Source organism: Salvelinus namaycush, unplaced genomic scaffold (genome assembly GCF_016432855.1).
Source record: "Salvelinus namaycush isolate Seneca unplaced genomic scaffold, SaNama_1.0 Scaffold2363, whole genome shotgun sequence".
NCBI lineage: Eukaryota > Metazoa > Chordata > Actinopteri > Salmoniformes > Salmonidae > Salvelinus > Salvelinus namaycush.
In genome coordinates this window covers 261-18,425 of record NW_024059190.1, presented here as the reverse complement: position 1 = coordinate 18,425, position 18,165 = coordinate 261, and the positions used below count along the sequence as shown (strand labels likewise).

Below are 18,165 nucleotides of genomic sequence, written 5' to 3'. Positions count from 1 at the left end.
AACATTCAATTCAATCAATTCCCATATTACTTGCTGATCTTTAGTGGGATCATCTTTAGAAAATAAACATTCTGTCTTCTGTGCGTAGGCCTATGTCTAATCAAAATGGTTAACCTAAATCTGCACACAAACAATCGTTATAATTGTAGTAAAAGAATAAGGAGGGGAGAATACCATTTTTCATGCAAATCTCTGTTGGTTATTGTGCGGTACGTGAACGCGCCGCAATCAACAGTGCTCAGCGTCTTCTGAGAGCGCGCGAGAGATCCACGGAGAGACAGGACGACGAGGGGAGAGGCAGGAAGAGGGCGCGAGACAAATAGGGAAAATCCCAATAATGGAGTGGCGGCGGAGGAGGTCGTTTTCGCGAGCTCGGACTGGTCATAGTTGACGTTTTCATTTTCTCAAAATTGGATGTAAATTCTATAATTAGGGACTGTGCACCAATATCTCCAGCTCAAAGAAGCCCTCCACGGGTGCCTCAGATGCTACACGTAAACGGGGGATCCACCACTGGCACTAGGCAACAGCTTATCATTTCTGGTGGGCTTGGATGAGGATACTAAAGGACATCTTTTTAAGATAGCATTGGTTGAGGATATTGCAAAACCGTTTTACCGTGAAATATCCTATTTCGGACTCCACTTCTCTTTTCTAAGGAACGATACATTATTAATTACCAGTATTATACATACATGTATATATGTGTAGGCTTGTAGGTTCGCAGGATGAATCTACAATGATATGGTAGCCAAAAATAAATAAAGGCTAGTCAATAATAATAATTAATCAACGTATTTTAATAATAGATTTATTCTGAATAGCTACACTGCTACCAAATTTACAATCACAGCTTTCACAAACGGAGACGCGCAAAGACTGAGTGAGTCATTAAAATAACGAAAAGAAAGCTACAGTATAGTGGAAAACATGTTGCCTTCACAAGAAGCCGCCAAGATTTACCATGATAATTACATGCGGAACTCCCGCGCCATCGGGGTACTCTGGGCGATATTCACCATATGCTTTGCCATCATCAACGTGGTGGTCTTCATTCAGCCCTACTGGATCGGGGACAGTGTGAGCACGCCGCAGGTGGGTTACTTCGGCTTGTTTCACCAGTGCGTTGGAAGAGGACCGCCCAACCGAGAGCTCACCTGCACCGGAAGCTTCGCCGAGTTCAGCTCCATCCCCTCCGGCGCCTTCAAATCGGCGTCGGTCTTCGTGTTTCTGTCCATGGTGCTGATTCTGGGCTGCATCGCCTGCATGGCGCTCTTCTTCTTCTGCAACACCGCTACCGTCTACAAGACTTGTGCCTGGATGCAGCTCCTATGTGGTACGTAAAACCAATGGAAACTCAGTTACACAATATTGTTTCAGCACATTAATATATTGGTGGATAGGATTTTTCACTGGTATGTCACAGGCGACTGCAAACACATGGATCTACTGGTTACAAGTTACATGCAAACAACCTTGTCAAAACAATTGCAACATGCTGCTTGTGCTGTTGCTATTGCTAAGGATGATGGGTTATATCTACAGGCAGATTAGATTCACCTCGCTGCAAAATCATTTTGACTCCACATTTCTACACAGGTTCCAAACTCTCCGGGCTTACTGGGAGTGGAAGTTGGATGACTTCATGTCATTTTCCATTGTCACTCAGAGTCATGGAACTGTGGGAGGAAGACAGATATACTATAGGCTGCCACACGGACCCACATTGAGCTCTAGCGATTGCAGATGAAGCATTCATTTGCTCAACAAATCAGTCTCAAAAACAGCCAACCCACTACAAAAGGCCTCTGTCTGTTGGGTGGATGCATTCCTTCAACCATGACCTGACCACATAGAGAGTTGCCCTCTTGATAAATAGAAGAAAGAGGTAGGGGGGAAATGAAAACAGGTCATTTATGGAACTTAATTCACTCACTCCCACTCAGATCTATACCTCAAGGACCTCCCAGAGTGGATTATAAATTCATCAATGCGGGTCGTTCCATTTCATTTCAGCAAGACACCCACCATCTCAGATTGTTTTTAAATGGTTTATGTAGTTAGAAAAATATAAGGTAAGCATTCCTGCAATGTTATTTTGTTGAAAGACAATTTTAACTCTTAACAAATTCGGACAGTTCAATTTATATGATTCATACAGTGCCTTCAGAAAGTTCACACACCCCTTGACTTTTCTGCATTTGTTGTGTTACAGTCTGAATTGAAAATTGATTACATTTATATTTTGTGTCACTGATCTACACACAATACCCCAATAAGGTCAAAATGTCAGTCTGTTATTAGAAATGATTGAAAAATTCATTCAAAATGAAAAGCTGAAATGTCTCAAGTCAATAAGTATTCAACCCTTTTGTTATGGCAAGCCTCAATAAGTTCAGGAGTATAAATGTGCTTAACAAGTCACATAATAAGTTGCATGGATTCAATAACAATAGTGTTAAACATGATTTTCAATTACTACCCCATCTCTGTGCCCCACACATACAAGTATTTGTAAGGTTCCTCAGTCGATCAGTGAATTTCAAGCACAGATTCAACCACAAAGACCAGGGAGCTTTTCCAATGGTTCGCAAAGAGCACCTATTGGTAGGGCGGTAACAAAACAAAAAACAGACATTGAATATCCCTTTGAGCAGTCATTAATTACACTTTGGATGGTGTATCAATACACCCAGTCACTACAAAGATACAGGAGTTCTTCCTAACTCAGTTGCCATAGAGGAAGGAAACCGCTCAGGGATTTCACCATGAGGCCAATGGTGATTTTAAAACAGTTACTGAGTTTAATGGCTGTGGTAGGACATAACTGAGGAAGGATCAACTAATATAAATTACAGATTGAAAAGGAGGAAGCCTGTAAAGAATAAAAATATTCCAAAACATGGATCCTGTTTGCAATAAGGTACTAAAGTAATACTGCAAAACATTTGGCAAATAAATGACATTTTCCTGAATACAAAGCGTCATGTTTTGGGCAAATCCAACACAACACATCACTGAGTACCTCTTCATAGTTTCAATCATGGTAGTGTCTGCATCATGTTATGGGTATGCTTGTCATTGGCAAGGACTCAGAAGTTATTTTTGATAAAAAGAAATGGAATAAAGCTAAGCATAGCAAAATCCTAGAGAAAAACTTGGTTCAGTCTGCTTTCCAACATACACTGGGAGACAAATTCACCTTTCAGCAGGACAATTACCTATAACACAAGGCTATAACATCACAGGATGAGACCAATATGCAGACACAGGAGGCAGATGGTTCGAGTCTCTGATATTTATTAATAGGCAAGGGGCAGGCAAGAGGCAGGTTGAGGACAGGCAGAAGTTCGTAAACCGGGTCAGAGTCAGATGGGTAAAGGACGGCAGACAGGCTCGAGGTCAGGGAAGGCAGAATGGTATGGCAGGCAGGCTCAGGGTCAGGGCAGGCAGCAATGGTCAGAACCAGGAGGACTGGAAAACAGGGACCAGAAAAACAGGAGTACAGAAAAACATGATGGTAGGCTTGACGAGACAAGACGAACTGGAAACAGACAAATAGAAAACACTGGTATAAATACACAGGGGATAATGGGGACAAATGGAAGATACCTGGTGGGGGGTGGAGACAAGCACAAGACAGGTGAAACAGATCAGGGTGTGACAAAGGCCAAATATACACTGGAGTTGCTTACCAAGACGACATTGAATGGTCCTGAGTGGCCTAGTTACAGTTTTGACTTAAATCGGTAAATATATGGCAAGAGTTAAAAATGGCTGTCAAGCAATGATCAACAACCAAGTTTGAAGAATATTTTAAAGAATAATGGACAAATATGGTACAATCCAGGAGTGCAAAGCTCTTCCAGACTTAATCAGAACGACGCACAGCTGTTATAGCTGTGAAAGGTGATTCTAACATGTATTGACATTACAGAGTATTTTGTGTAAATCATTGACAAAAAATTACAATTGAAAATCACTTTAATCCCACTTTGTAATAGAACAAAATGTGGAAAAAGTCAAGGGGTGTGAATACCTTCTGAAGGCACTGTTTAATATTCATTAAAATATAGTACTCAACATCCGATTTGGAACAAACCACATCTTAACAATGACTAAGATCTCAGGGATCCAAATAAATGGTCGAAAGCCACCTGCGGACGCCCCAACTCCACACCAAGCCCACCCCAACGGCCAGTAAACAGTATCAGTTCTCTATGTTTGACAAGTTATATGAAGCTGTGGCTTGGAGTATTGTTTATTCATACTATGTAATGTATTCTTAGTGAATTAGTACCAGGTTTTGCCCACTAGATGCTGCTGTTCTGCTATTACTGCCACACCCTTTTATCCATGTATTAAATGGAACCCTTTGCAACTTTGGGTAGAAAACCCATAGCTTTTGCTCAAGATGGAAATAAATGGTGTGATCATCCGTTCAATTCAAGCCAGTCCTCCATGAAAGCAATTCAAACACATACAAACTTTCCTTCTCTTGAATCTAATCTGCTCAATGAAGTCAATCTGTGTAACTAGCTGCACTCTTAGAAAAAATATTTCCAAAAGGGTTTTTTGGCTGTCCCTGTAGGATAACCCTTTTTGTTTCCAGGTAGAACCCTTTTTGGGTTTCAGGTAGAACCTTTTTGGGTTTCGTGTAGAACCCGACATGAAACCCAAAATGGTTCTTCAAAGAGTTATCTTATGGGGATAGCCGAAGAACCCTTTTAGGTTCTAGATAGCACCTTTTTTTGTGTGCCCACACACCAACAGAGATCTGCTAGTGTTGGGTTGACTGCCTAAGGCTTAAGCTGTATCTGGGAAATGGCCCAAGTGTGTGTTGTTTATTCCCTTCAATAAAGGTTTGTATTAGTTAGACCATTCCTTTTGAACAAGCAAACCAATAGGCTACAGCAGTTCTAATGGTTTAAATGTTATGGTCTTCAATGGTAAAAATCCCAAATACAATGCCTTCAGAAAGTACACTGAACAAAAACGTAAACGCAACATGCAACAATTTCAAATATTTTACTGAGTTTACAGTTCGTTTAAGGAAATCAGTCAATTGAAATAAATACACTGCTCAAAAAAATAAAGGGAACACTTAAACAACACAATGTAACTCCAAGTCAATCACACTTCTGTGAAATCAAACTGTCCACTTAGGAAGCAACACTGATTGACAATAAATTTCACATGCTGTTGTGCAAATGGAATAGACAAAAGGTGGAAATTATAGGCAATTAGCAAGACAACCACTCCTATTCCTGTATTGAACACCATTCAAAGTGTTAATAATAACTTCACCATGCTCAAGAGGGATATTCAATGTCCTGCTTTTTTTACCCATCTACCAATAGGTGCCCTTCTTTACGAGGCATTGGAAAACCACCCTGGTTTTTATGGTTGAATCTGTGTTTTGAAATTCAGTGCTCGTCTGAGGGACCTTACAGATAATTGTGTATGGTACAGGTAGCCATATCCTGCAGTCAAATGACCAAATAGCCCTCTAGTGGCCTCATGGGTGGAATGTTATTAATGTTTTTAATAATTTCATAATTAATACAAATGATTTAAATAAACCCGCCGAAAATCTGGTGTTTTCTATATGAAAAGGTTTTGTTATATTTCAGTCTCAACTCTACATTTAATACATTTCAACTCTATATCTGACATGGTACAGGTGTCACGTTCATCATACGAAGGAGACCAAAGCGCAGCGTGATGTGGATACATCTTCTTACTGAAAACGAAGAACAATAAACAAACTAATACAAAAATAACAACCCGACCGTGACGCTAAATATAACGAGTGCAGACATGCAACATCACATAGACAATCACCCACAAACCAAACTGGAAAATGGCAACCTAAATAGGATCCCCAATCAGAGACAACGAAAACAGCTGCCTCTGATTGGGAACCAATCCAGGCCACCATAGACCTACGTATGCCTAGACTACACACACAGCCTAGACTACACACACAACCTAGACATACAAAAAACCCTAGACCAGACAAAAACACACATACAGTGGGGCAAAAAAGTATTTAGTCAGCCACCAATTGTGCAAGTTCTCCCACTTAAAAAGATGAGAGAGGCCTGTAATTTTCATCATAGGTACACTTCACTATGACAGACAAAATGAGGAAAAAAAATCCAGGAAATCTCATTGTAGGATTTTTAATGAATTTATTTGCAAATTATGGTGGAAAATAAGTATTTGGTCACCTACAAACAAGCAAGATTTCTGGCTCTCACAGACCTGTAACTTCTTCTTTAAGAGGCTCCTCTGTCCTCCACATCGTTACCTGTATTAATGGCACTGTTTGAACTTGTTATCAGTATAAAAGACACCTGTCCCACAACCTCAAACAGTCACACTCCAAACTCCACTATGGCAAGACCAAAGAGCTGTCAAAGGACACCAGAAACAAAATTGTAGACCTGCACCAGGCTGGGAAGACTGAATCTGCAATAGGTAAGCAGCTTGGTTTGAAGAAATCAACTGTGGGAGCAATTATTAGGAAATGGAAGATATACAAGACCACTGATAATCTCCCTCGATCTGGGCTCCACGCAAGATCTCACCCCGTGGGGTCAAAATGATCACGAGAATGGTGAGCAAAAATCCCAGAACCACACGAGGGGACCTAGTGAATGACCTGCAGAGAGCTGGGACCAAAGTAACAAAGCCTACCATCAGTAACACACTACACCGCCAGGGACTCAAATCCTGCAGTGCCAGACGTGTCCCCCTGCTTAAGCCAGTACATGTCCAGGCCCGTCTGAAGTTTGCGAGAGAGCATTTGGATGATCCAGAAGAAGATTGGGAGAATGTCATATGGTCAGATGAAACCAAAATATAACTTTTTGGTAAAAACTCAACTCGTCGTGTTTGGAGGACAAAGAATGCTGAGTTGCATCCAAAGAACACCATACCTACTGTGAAGCATGGGGGTGGAAACATCATGCTTTAGGGCTGTTTTTCTGCAAAGGGACCAGGACGACTGATCCGTGTAAAGGACAGAATGAATGGGGCCATGTATCGTGAGATTTTGAGTGAAAACCTCCTTCCATCAGCAAGGGCATTGAAGATGAAACGTGGCTGGGTCTTTCAGCATGACAATGATCCCAAACACACCGCCCTGGCAACGAAGGAGTGGCTTCGTAAGAAGCATTTCAAGGTCCTGGAGTGGCCTAGCCAGTCTCCAGATCTCAACCCCATAGAAAATCTTTGGAGGGAGTTGAAAGTCCATGTTGCCCAGCAACAGCCCCAAAACATCACTGCTCTAGAGGAGATCTGCATGGAGGAATGGGCCAAAATACCAGCAACAGTGTGTGAAAACCTTGTGAAGACTTACAGAAAACGTTTGACCTCTGTCATTGCCAACAAAGGGTATATAACAAAGTATTGAGATAAACTTTTGTTATTGACCAAATACTTATTTTCCACCATAATTTGCAAATAAATTCATTAAAAATCCTACAATGTGATTTTCTGGATTTCTTTTCTCCTTTTGCCTGTCATAGTTGAGGTGTACCTATGATGAAATTACAGGCCTCTCTCATCTTTTAAGTGGGAGAACATGCACAATTGGTGGCTGACTAAATACTTTTTTGCCCCACTGTACCACCCTTGTCACACCCTGACCTAAACAAAATAATAAAGAAAACCAAAGATAACTAAGGTCAGGGCGTGACAACAGGTGTCTTATATTTTTAAGCACATAATCATGTGTGTGAGGTGTATACTTTTGTTTCAAAGTAGATGTGACTAAGACTACCAAGAAACACTCTTTTCAAAAATAATAGTAAGACTATGCAAGAAATCTTCAGGAAACACACAAAACGTTTTTTTAAAGCCTTGTATTTATTTTGGGTGTCAACTGCGTGGCACAGCAGCCATTTTGGGAGGGGGTGTGGATGACCACACACCATAGCAGTCATCTTTTTTATATGAGCGTGTAATACTTCTAATATGAACGTGCTAAAAAGGTGTAGAGCACACCATCGTTAAAACACATCTGGTCCCACCTTCGGACATCTGCCTCCATTTTAAAACACAAGCCAATTCGAGCCATTGTCACAATTCACAACAACTTCATAGTCCCATGAGCTCTGTGTGAGCCTGATTTAGCCCACTGGAGGAAAAGGTTCAACACTATTATTGCACACAGAGTGAATCCAGACAACTTATTATATGACTTATTAAGCACATTTTTACTCCTGAACTTACTTACTACTGCCATAACAAAGGGGTTGAATACTTATTGACTCAATACATTTCAGCTTTTCATTTTTTATTAATTTGTAAAAATGTAGAAAAACATCATTCGCTTTGACATTATGGGGTATTGTGTGTAGGCCAGTGACAAAACAAATGCTCACAGAAATCATTTAAATGGATTAAATTAAGACAACAAAATGTGGAAAAAGTCAAGGGGTGTGAATATTTTCTGAAAGCACTGTAATGGTAATGGAATGTATTGGGTTTAATGGTACATTTCACTCATCAAACAACATATGGGAGATGTTTTCTAATCATTTTAGGGAAAAACATAAGACTGCTTGTCACGCCCTGGCCATAGAGAGGCTTTTATTCTCTATTTTGGTTAGGCCAGGGTGTGACTAGGGTGGGCATTCTAGTTTCTTTATTTCTATGTTTTCTATTTCTTTGTTTTTGGTCGAGTGTGGTTCCCAATCAGAGGCAGCTGTCTATCGTTGTCTCTGATTGGGAATCATACTTAGGTAGTCCTTTTTCCTTCTTTCATTTGTGGGTTCTATTTTTTGCATTGGTTGGTATTTTGCCCTGCAGAACGTCACGTTCGTATTTTGTTTGTTGTTGTCGGTGTTCGTTAAATAAATAAAGAGAATGAACACGTACTATGTAATGGTTTATAATTGTTTTATTTGGGTTTTCACAACATTTTAGTCCACTAGCCCATTTCTCCATCACATTTTTGGTCTTGTAGGAAAAGTCTTAATATGATAATTGCATCATAGGGATAGCCCTCTCAGAGAGCTGTCATTTGTTGGACTATTCGAGAAGAGTTGGGTTAAAGCATTAGGTTGCTGAGAGAATGACAAACTGAATTGCTTTCATGGAGGACTGGCTTGACTTGTGCGGATGACCAATGTATTTTCATCATGAGCAAAAGCTATTGGTTTTCTACCCAAAGTTGAAAAATAATATTGTGATCATTTAATAAATACAAGAGACCAGAAAAATGTATAAAATTGTGTGGGCAGTAACAGCCGGAAGAGCAGCATATAGTGTGCAAAACCTGGTACTTTCACAGTGATTATGGAGGGAAACGCATTCAATACTTGATGGCTAATTTCTCTGAACAGAGGGGAAAAAGCATCACAAAATTCCCAGAGAATACATGACATCGTATTAGTCATTGTTAAGAAAATGTTTGGTCCAAATCGGATGTTGGGTACTATATTTATTGAATATGATATGAATCCTATGAATTGAAATGGCCAATTTGGGTGCAATCAATAAGCTTAATTTCTCAAGTTCAAATAAACTTTCAACAAAATAATGATTCAGGGATACTAATCTTATCTGTGTCTAACTACAGAAACGTTTTCAGAACAATCTGAGATGGTGGGTGTCGAACCTCTTCCTTGTGCTTTTTGAGGTGGAACGACTCATGAGATATGCACAAACGTGTGGGAGTAAGAATACCTCAACAGTCAGCAGACTGAGAGCAGAAAAATATCAGCAGTTCTTTCTGTTTGTATTGTTGTTTTCTTCATCTGTCCACTCTCCTTTCTGATCTGCAGAGTCAGTTTGTTTGGTTGGAAGAATGTTCAACCATCAGCAAGATGGAGGAACAGAGAATCCATGAAATACTATTCTTCCATACTCTTAGGATGACAGGACACTCACTATGCACTTTTATGAAATTAGAAAAAACATGAATGCAGCTATCAATGCTGGTATTCATCCAGAAGTACACACATAAAGCGGAATTAAAATCGATTTAATTGTATTTTTTTTGTCAACGATCTACACAAAAAACTCTGTAATTGTCAAAGTGGAAGAAAATTTTTAACATTTGTAAAAATAAATATATACAGTATATATAAAAATAAAACATATCCTGATTAGATAAGTATTCAACCCTTATTCAATACATGTTAGAATCATCTTTTGCAGTAATTACAGATGTGAGTCTTTCTGGGTAAGTCTCTAAAGCTTTTCACACCTAGACTGTGCAACATTTGCACATTATTCTTTTCAAAGTTCTTCAAGCGCTGTCAAATTGGTTGTTGATCATTGCTAGACAACCATTTTCAGGTCTTGCCAAGTCAAAACAGTAAGTCGGCCATTCAGGAACATTCACTGTCTTCTTGGTCAACAACTTCAGTGTTGATGTGGCCTTGTGTTTTAGTTTATTGTCCCACTGAAAGGGGAATTCATCTCCCAGTGTTTGGTGGAAAGCAGACTGAACCAGGTTTTCCTCTAGGATTTTGCCTGTGCTTAGCTCCATTCCGCTTCTTTTTTATCCTGAAAAACTCCCCAGTCCTTAACGATTACAAGAATACCCATAACATGATGCAGCCACCACTAGTTTGAAAATATGGAGTGGTACTCAGTATTGTGTTGTATTGGATTTGACCCAAACATAACACTTTGTAATCAGGACAAAGAGTAAATTGCTTTGCCACATTTGTTGCAGTATTATTTTAGTATCTTGTTGCTAAAGTCACCATTGGCCTCATGGTGAAATCCCTGAGCGGTTTCCTTCCTCTCCGGCAACTAAGTTAGGAACGATGCCTGTATCTTTGTAGTGACTGGTATATTGAATATCGACTTTTTTAACTCATCTACCAATAGGTGCTCTTCTGTGCGAGGCATTGGAAAACCTCCCTAGTCTTTGTGGTTGAATCTGAAGGCACTGTATGTTATTTGCAATTGAGGCCCTTTCCCATTCCCAGTGGCTGCTGGATCAGCTCCAACTCGACACAGGGTATAGCCTTGCGATGAGGCTGCATCTGCTACCCTGTGTACAGGTGAGTGGCCTGATGGTGTTGGCTATGGAGCTAATGCTCTCACCACTGAAGAGATGATAGTTTAATCAGCTGCTGTATCCTGGGCCGTGGCATAGTGCTTTGGCAGAGCGTGGTGCCAACAGCGGGCCGGCCCTGGGAAGAGGACAAAGAGGACCAGCTGCTCCTCTCAGTGCCCATGACCTTCTTCATGGGAAGTACCATCATGGTTCTCCTCTTCAGTCAGGAGAGCTCAATGTTATATGTTGTACTATACAAAACCATAAACTGTACTGTTGTCTCATTATCCCTACTGCAGTTACATCGTGGACAGAAAAGTTGGATGACGAGAGACAGAAAACGAATACTACATCTTTTCTCTGTTTTTCTTAGTGAGTTTATATGACAGGATCTCTGAACTGCCTGTCTTGCTCCACTCTGTCTCCGGCGAATGCTCCTTTAAAGTGCAACTGAACGCAAAAACAACTTCTCTGGTTGAATACGGCCTATGTTGCATCAATATTCGTCCCAAAAGTTTATTTCTGTGCCAAAATGTACTAACATGTGTATGTAGGATCATTTCATAAAGTCAATATATTCCAAAACAGAGTTTTGTGAGATTTGTGGACCTGAGGATGTCACAACTTAATGACGGTTGGGTTTTGATTTCAATCCTGCCCACACGGGACCACTGCCTGGTACATTCTAATCACGGCTGGCAGTAATCAAATCATCCGGATCACAGCTGCCCGGTGTGCTGCAGTGCACACTATCCAATCGCTCACCAGAATCAACCTCAAACGTAATTTATTTACCGACAGCCGAACTAACCATTAGCATGAAGCGCCTCAGACTTTTCTAGACAACAATGTATGCAAGACTTTGTCGCAAATGTTATGTTTGAAAGAACGGGATTCATTTTTCATATACGGCTTGGGTTTTTTCTCCAACTGAAATATCCTCACATTCGTGTGCTAACGTTAGCACAAACACAACCTTCATCAAAGATACAGTAGCTACATCTAGAAAGCAGGAAATGCAGTACGCTCGAAGCAGGATCCCCTGACTAACAACGTTCAAGTTTGTCATGCTGGGTCACGCGGTTGCTAAGCCATTCAGTACGGAGCCAGAAAACGGAAGAAGAAGCGAGACATCTCTCCCTCAATTTTTCTGGTTCATATAGAGTCAATGAACTAAGAAGACCAGACCCAGCTGCTAATGCATTGGTGCTTCTGGGAGAGCAAACCCTGTTAAGCAGACCGGAACTGGCTATTTTTTCCCCCAATGGTAAACAGCCTGAGTGGGACATCTTCATTTATCCACCATCTTTGCGGTGGCCTGTTCTGGACGGTGACTGAAGAGGGACAAATGACATTACTGCCAAGTATACGAAATAGCAAACATAACACACCCACATAGAATAACACCCCAAGACACATGTCTCGTTTTTCTTAATGAGTACCGGAAAAGCCCAGGTGGAATCGATAAGTTTAGACCCTCTGTCATTTCGCTGGTGCCCTGCAACTGTGTTAGACAGAAGGAGGAGAAATCAATCACACACTCCATCCCAAACACATCGAGAGAGGAATGGATAGCATACTGACCAAAATGGAAAAAGACAGACAGTGGCAAGAAAAAAGTATGTGAACTCTTTGGAAATACCTGGATTTCTGCATAAATTGGTCATAAATGTGATCTGATCTTCATATAGGTCACAACAATAGACAACCACAGTCTGCTTAAACTAATAACACACAAGCAATTATACGTTTTCATGTCTTTATTGAACACACCATGTAAACATTCACTGTGCATTGTGGGGAAAGTAGGTGAATCCTTGGGTTTAATAACTGGTTGACCCTCCTTTGGCAGCAATAACCTCAAACCAAACGTTTTCTGTAGTTGCGGATCAGACCTGCACAACGTTCAGGAGGAATTTTGGACCATTTCTATTTACAAAACAGTTTCAGTTCAGCAATATTCTTGGGATGTCTGGTGTGAAACTGCTCTCAAGGTCATGCCACAGCATCTCAATCGGGTTGAGGTCAGGACTCTGACTGGGCCACTCCAGAAGGTGTTTATTAAGACATTCTCCTGCAAAATGTCTTGATAAACTTGGACATTTATTTTTTTCCGTCGATGATAGCAAGCTGTCCAGGCTCTGACGCAGCAAAGAAGCCCCAAACCATGATGCTCCCTCCACCATACTTTTACAGTTGGGATGAGGTTTTGATGTTAGTGTGCTGTGCCTTTTTTTCTCCACACATAGTGTTTGTGTTTCCTTCCAAACAACTCAACTGTAGTTTCATCTGTCCACAGAATATTTGCCAGTAGCGCTGTGGAACATCCAGGTGCACTTTTGCAAACTTCAGACGTGCAGCAATGTGTCTTCTTCCGTGGTGTCCTCCCATGAACACCAATTCCTTGTTTCGTGTTTACGTATCGTAGACTCGTCAACAGAGACGTTAGCATGTGCTCAGAGATTTCTGTAAGTCTTTAGCTGACACTGCTAGATTCTTCTTTACCTCATTGAGCATTCTGCACTGTGCTCGTGCAGTCATCTTTGCAGGACGGCCACTACTAGGGAGAGTAGCAACAGAGCTGAACTCTTCTCCATTTATAGACAATTCGTCTTACGTGGACTGATTGAGACATCAAGGATTTTAGAGATACTTTTGTAACCCTTTCCAGCTTTATGCAAGTCAACAATTCTTAATCTTATGTCTTCTGAGATCTCTTTTTTCGAGGCATGGTTCACATCAGGCAATGCTTCTTGTGAATAGCAAACTCACATTTTGTGAGTGTTTTTTATAGGGCCAAGGCAGCTCTAACCAACATCTCCAATCTCGTCTCATTGATTGGACTCCAGGTTAGCTGACATCCTGACTCCAATTAGCTTTTGGAGAAGTCATTAGCCTAGGGGTTCACATACTTTTTCCATCCTACACTGTGAATGTTTAAATTATGTATTCAATATAGACAAGAAAAATACAATAATTTTTGTGTTATTAGTTTAAGCACACTATATTGGTTTATTGTTGTGACTTAGATGAAGATCAGATTAAATTTGATGACTCATTTTAGGCAGAAATACAGGTAATTCCAAAGGGTTCACATACTTTTCATTGCCACTGTAAGCCATGCAAGTGCATACGATAGCTGGTCTCCCAGAAATACAAGATATGCTAATTGTTATGTGTCCCTCCAAAATAATAGCACATGACCTAAAAGAGGAAAGCCTGATTTCTACAGGCCATTGGTTTCTAACTCTACACCCCCATCTCCCATAGGCCCTCCATCAACTCTCTCTCACTCATGTCCTGACCCTGTCTCCCTGAAATATTAAACAGAACTAAGCATTACACGGTCTGGCGCTCTGCTCCGCTCTACTCAGTTTACAACTAGCTACTCCTGCAGCAGCATACTATATTCCTTTTAAAGAGACATTTCACTCAAAAACAATCTTTGGTATTTATTTTTCATTATTCCACTGTTGACACAGTCCCAAAATGTTTTGCATGTCAGCAGTCAGTTATCAAGGTTATCAAGATATTGGACTTTTAAGAAGCAAAATGTCACTAGGTCTCATCATTATGATGATGCGTTCTGCGTGTCTGGTGACAACCCTGCTTCTTAAAAGTCAATAATCTTGATAACTTGACTGCTGACATGCAAAACATTTTGAAACTGAATCAACCACTCGACTTGTGAAAAAAAGACCAAAATACAGTTTTTGAATGAATTGAACTTGTAAGTTACATCAGGGCTCTTCTATTGTTTCCGTCCCTGCACAAGGTCCTGGGGCTGAGAGGCTGACAAAAACGAATCAGCAGTTTCTACAGGAAATGTACATTGTAGTATTTTATTAATCACATGAGGCCAGACAATATACAGGTGTTTATCCAACTTTAATGCAAAGGTAGAAGAGCCGTGAATATAATAGCAGGAACAAGCTTTAGTGCTGTATATTACTGAATGGTACCAACAAGCATTCATGGTTTCATGTTCAATTAAGTTGACCTCTAATCAGATAGAAAACCAGTTCAAGCGTCGACCCCATGGAGAGTGGAACAGAATGAAACCAAATGCGGATCTGCTTCCACATACGCTGGATGAGATGAGAAGCTCTGAACTAACAACTTGTTGTATAATGGGATTCCCTTCACCCGTGGTCATACTTTTGAGCTGTAGGCTACCAGGGGGGTTTGAACATCAAATCAAAATACATTTTATTTGTCACATGCGCCAAATACAACAAGTGTAGACCTTACAGTGAAATGCTTACTTACAAGCCCTTAACCAACAATGCAGTTAAGGAAAAAAAAGAAATAAAACGAACAAATATTTAAAGAGCAGCAGTAAAATAACAATAGCGGGGCTATATACAAGGGGTACCGGTACAGAGTCAATGTTCGGGGCACCGGTTAGTCGAGGTAATTGAGATATGTACATGTAGGTAGAGTTATTATCTATGTATAGTCACTTTAATAACAGAGATTAGCAGCAGCGTAAAAGGGGGGGGGGTATGGGGGGGGGGGGGGAACACCAAGGAACTTGAAGCTCTCAACCTGCTCCACTACAGCCCCGTTGATGAGAATGGGGTCCTCCTTTTCCTGTAGTCCACAATCATGGCACTGAGCCACTGCGTTTGATAGCCCACGTGTCGTCCCCCCCCCCCCCCCCCCCCCCCCCCCCCCCCCCCCCCCCCCCCCCCCCCCCCCCCCCCTCTCTGTGGTGTTGGATGTGCGTCAGCCTCGTATGAGATGTTATATAACAAAAGAGGCAGCTCATTATGAGGATCTTATTCTTCTGGTCCCCTTCAGGGAGATGTCTTCCTCACTTTAAACCCCCATTCATTCAGTACCAGGGGCGTTTTGTTTTTCCCTGTGTTAACATGTTTTTTTGTTCTACCTGTGTTACTGTAAAAGTGCTCTTTGATCCTCTACGGTAATGTATGCAGTGTGTGTGTGTGTGTGTGTGTGTGTGTGTGTGTGTGTGTGTGTGTGTGTGTGTGTGTGTGTGTGTGTGTGTGTGTGTGTGTGTGTGTGTGTGGTTGCCGAATTGATGAGGAGGATTCCATTTAGTTTATTAGTAGGCCCCTTTTTTGCTGTTTCTGAAAAATGTATTGCGTTGCGTTTGTATGTGCGTGTGTGTTTGTGTATGTGCGAGTGTGCTCGTGTGCTCGTGTGCATGTGTGTGTGGATAAGTGCATGCACGTGCAAGTGTTTTCCATAAGCTTGCAAAAGGAGATGTAGCAAGTCAATACATTTATATAAATATAAATATCTATCCCAGGAGATCCTATGCTTTCTCTTTGACCTGGGATTTCTGCCCATACTTCCCTGAAATGCACATGTTTTAATCATCAGGCACAAATAAATCATTCCAAAGTCAACAGTGCGCTACTAAAAATATTCTGCAGAGTGAATAATGTATTCTTTTGACCTGTATTTGAATTGTCACCCGTGAGAGAGAGAGAGACACAGAGAGAGACAGAGATGGGGAGAGAGATAGAGAGAGAGAGAGAGAGAGAGAGAGAGAGAGAGAGAGAGAGAGAGGAGAGAGAGAGAGAGAGAGAGAGAGAGAGAGAGAGAGAGAGAGAGAGAGAGAGAGAGAGAGAGAGAGAGAGAGAGAGAGAATAATTATCTGCCCATTTTCCACTCCTCTCTTTTTGGGGAGCCTCTATATCTTCTGGGTGAAAGAATGATAAACTCTGCTTTGGCCTCACTGGCTGCTGGAATACTTAATTGCCCTCAGGGTGAATTCCTGTTTAGTTTTCCTGTCACAGACCAGGGGCTAGCCAGGGAAGAGAAAACGCATGGGCTGAAAGTTACTGTCATTACACCTGCAAACAAAGGACGTGCAGTGTCTTTATACCCTTGAGATGCCAATGCACCAGCTAGTTCCTAACCCTGATAGAGGAGGTAAACCATGTTCCAAAGAAGCCTAATTCCCTATCGAGACAGCAGGGAGAAAGACTATCCCTGGTCCTTATTGTCCTCATCGTCCTGTGCACTCGTACAATGCAACCACACAAGTCTTGCTGAGGTCAAATGATATCATAATGGCAACATGGGCAGTTGTCAGAGGATAGCCTGGAGCACATTACAGTTACTAGTCATCACATTATATCACAAAACTGTGCCCAAACAATAACCCACAGATGTTTTAGGGCTTTAATACAGCTTAATTTCTAGTACCCTTTAGGCCAGTTTGGATGCTCAAAATAGGGCACTCCACTACAATCTCCACAGGGTAGATAATGAAGCACACACACACAGACACACAGACACACACACAAAACAAGGTAAAGTGCAATCAGGCATGAATAGTATAATGACAAGGACTAAGTTAGGAGAGTGGAGCTCGTGAATCAGAGTTAATGAAGTAATGTACAAACACAAAGTTCTATTGGCTGCACTGGGTTCTGTTGGGTGCTTTCCTGACTTTACCTCATTTATTCATCAGATTGAAAATGCTGGTCAGGTCCCATCAAGTGCCACAGGCACTGCCACACAGAAGCTAGATGCAAATGTCCACACAAGTCCTCTAAGCACGGACTCAAGATGCCTTTGTTTCCCCCAATACATCACTGACAACAAGTTTGTACTATGATCCATTTCTAGAATGATCTGATGCAATTCACAGCATGATACTGAAATGGACTCTGAAACCTTTGACGGTATATACAGTATATATATATCTACAATCAATTACCTTTTTACATTGGTGTTCCATACCATACAAGTAATCTGAGACGCAGTGCACATCTCTGGGGGGGAATGCAGACAGCCCAAGTGTCTAGATGATCTCAGATCTACTGTGGGTTGTTTCTGAAATCAGGCACCAGTTCTAGTGTAACAGTATAACTTTAGTCCGTCCCCTCGCCCCGACCCGGGCGCGAACCAGGGACCCTCTGCACACATCAACAACAGTCACCCACGAAGCATCGTTACCCATCGCTCCACAAAAGCCACGGCCCTTGCAGAGCAAGGGGAACCACTACTTCAAGGTCTCAAAGCAAGTGACGTCACCGATTGAAACGCTATTAGCGCGCACCACCGCTAACTAGCTAGCCATTTCACATCGGTTACACTAGGGCACATAAGAGTTGGAGGGGACTGCATGGGAATAAGGCAACAAGACAACGTGTCTGATA

The 18,165-nt window shown here is 41.4% G+C and overlaps 1 protein-coding gene across 1 annotated transcript; it reads left to right on the top strand.

Moving 5' to 3' along the window:
* Nucleotides 1-927: 927 nt before the first annotated feature.
* Nucleotides 928-1,336, top strand: LOC120038715 (LHFPL tetraspan subfamily member 4 protein-like; the record flags this gene model as incomplete). Its single annotated transcript, XM_038984384.1, has 1 exon — nt 928-1,336. A coding segment is annotated over exon 1 (406 nt), but the record flags the coding sequence as incomplete, so codon positions are not given.
* Nucleotides 1,337-18,165: the final 16,829 nt, after the last annotated feature.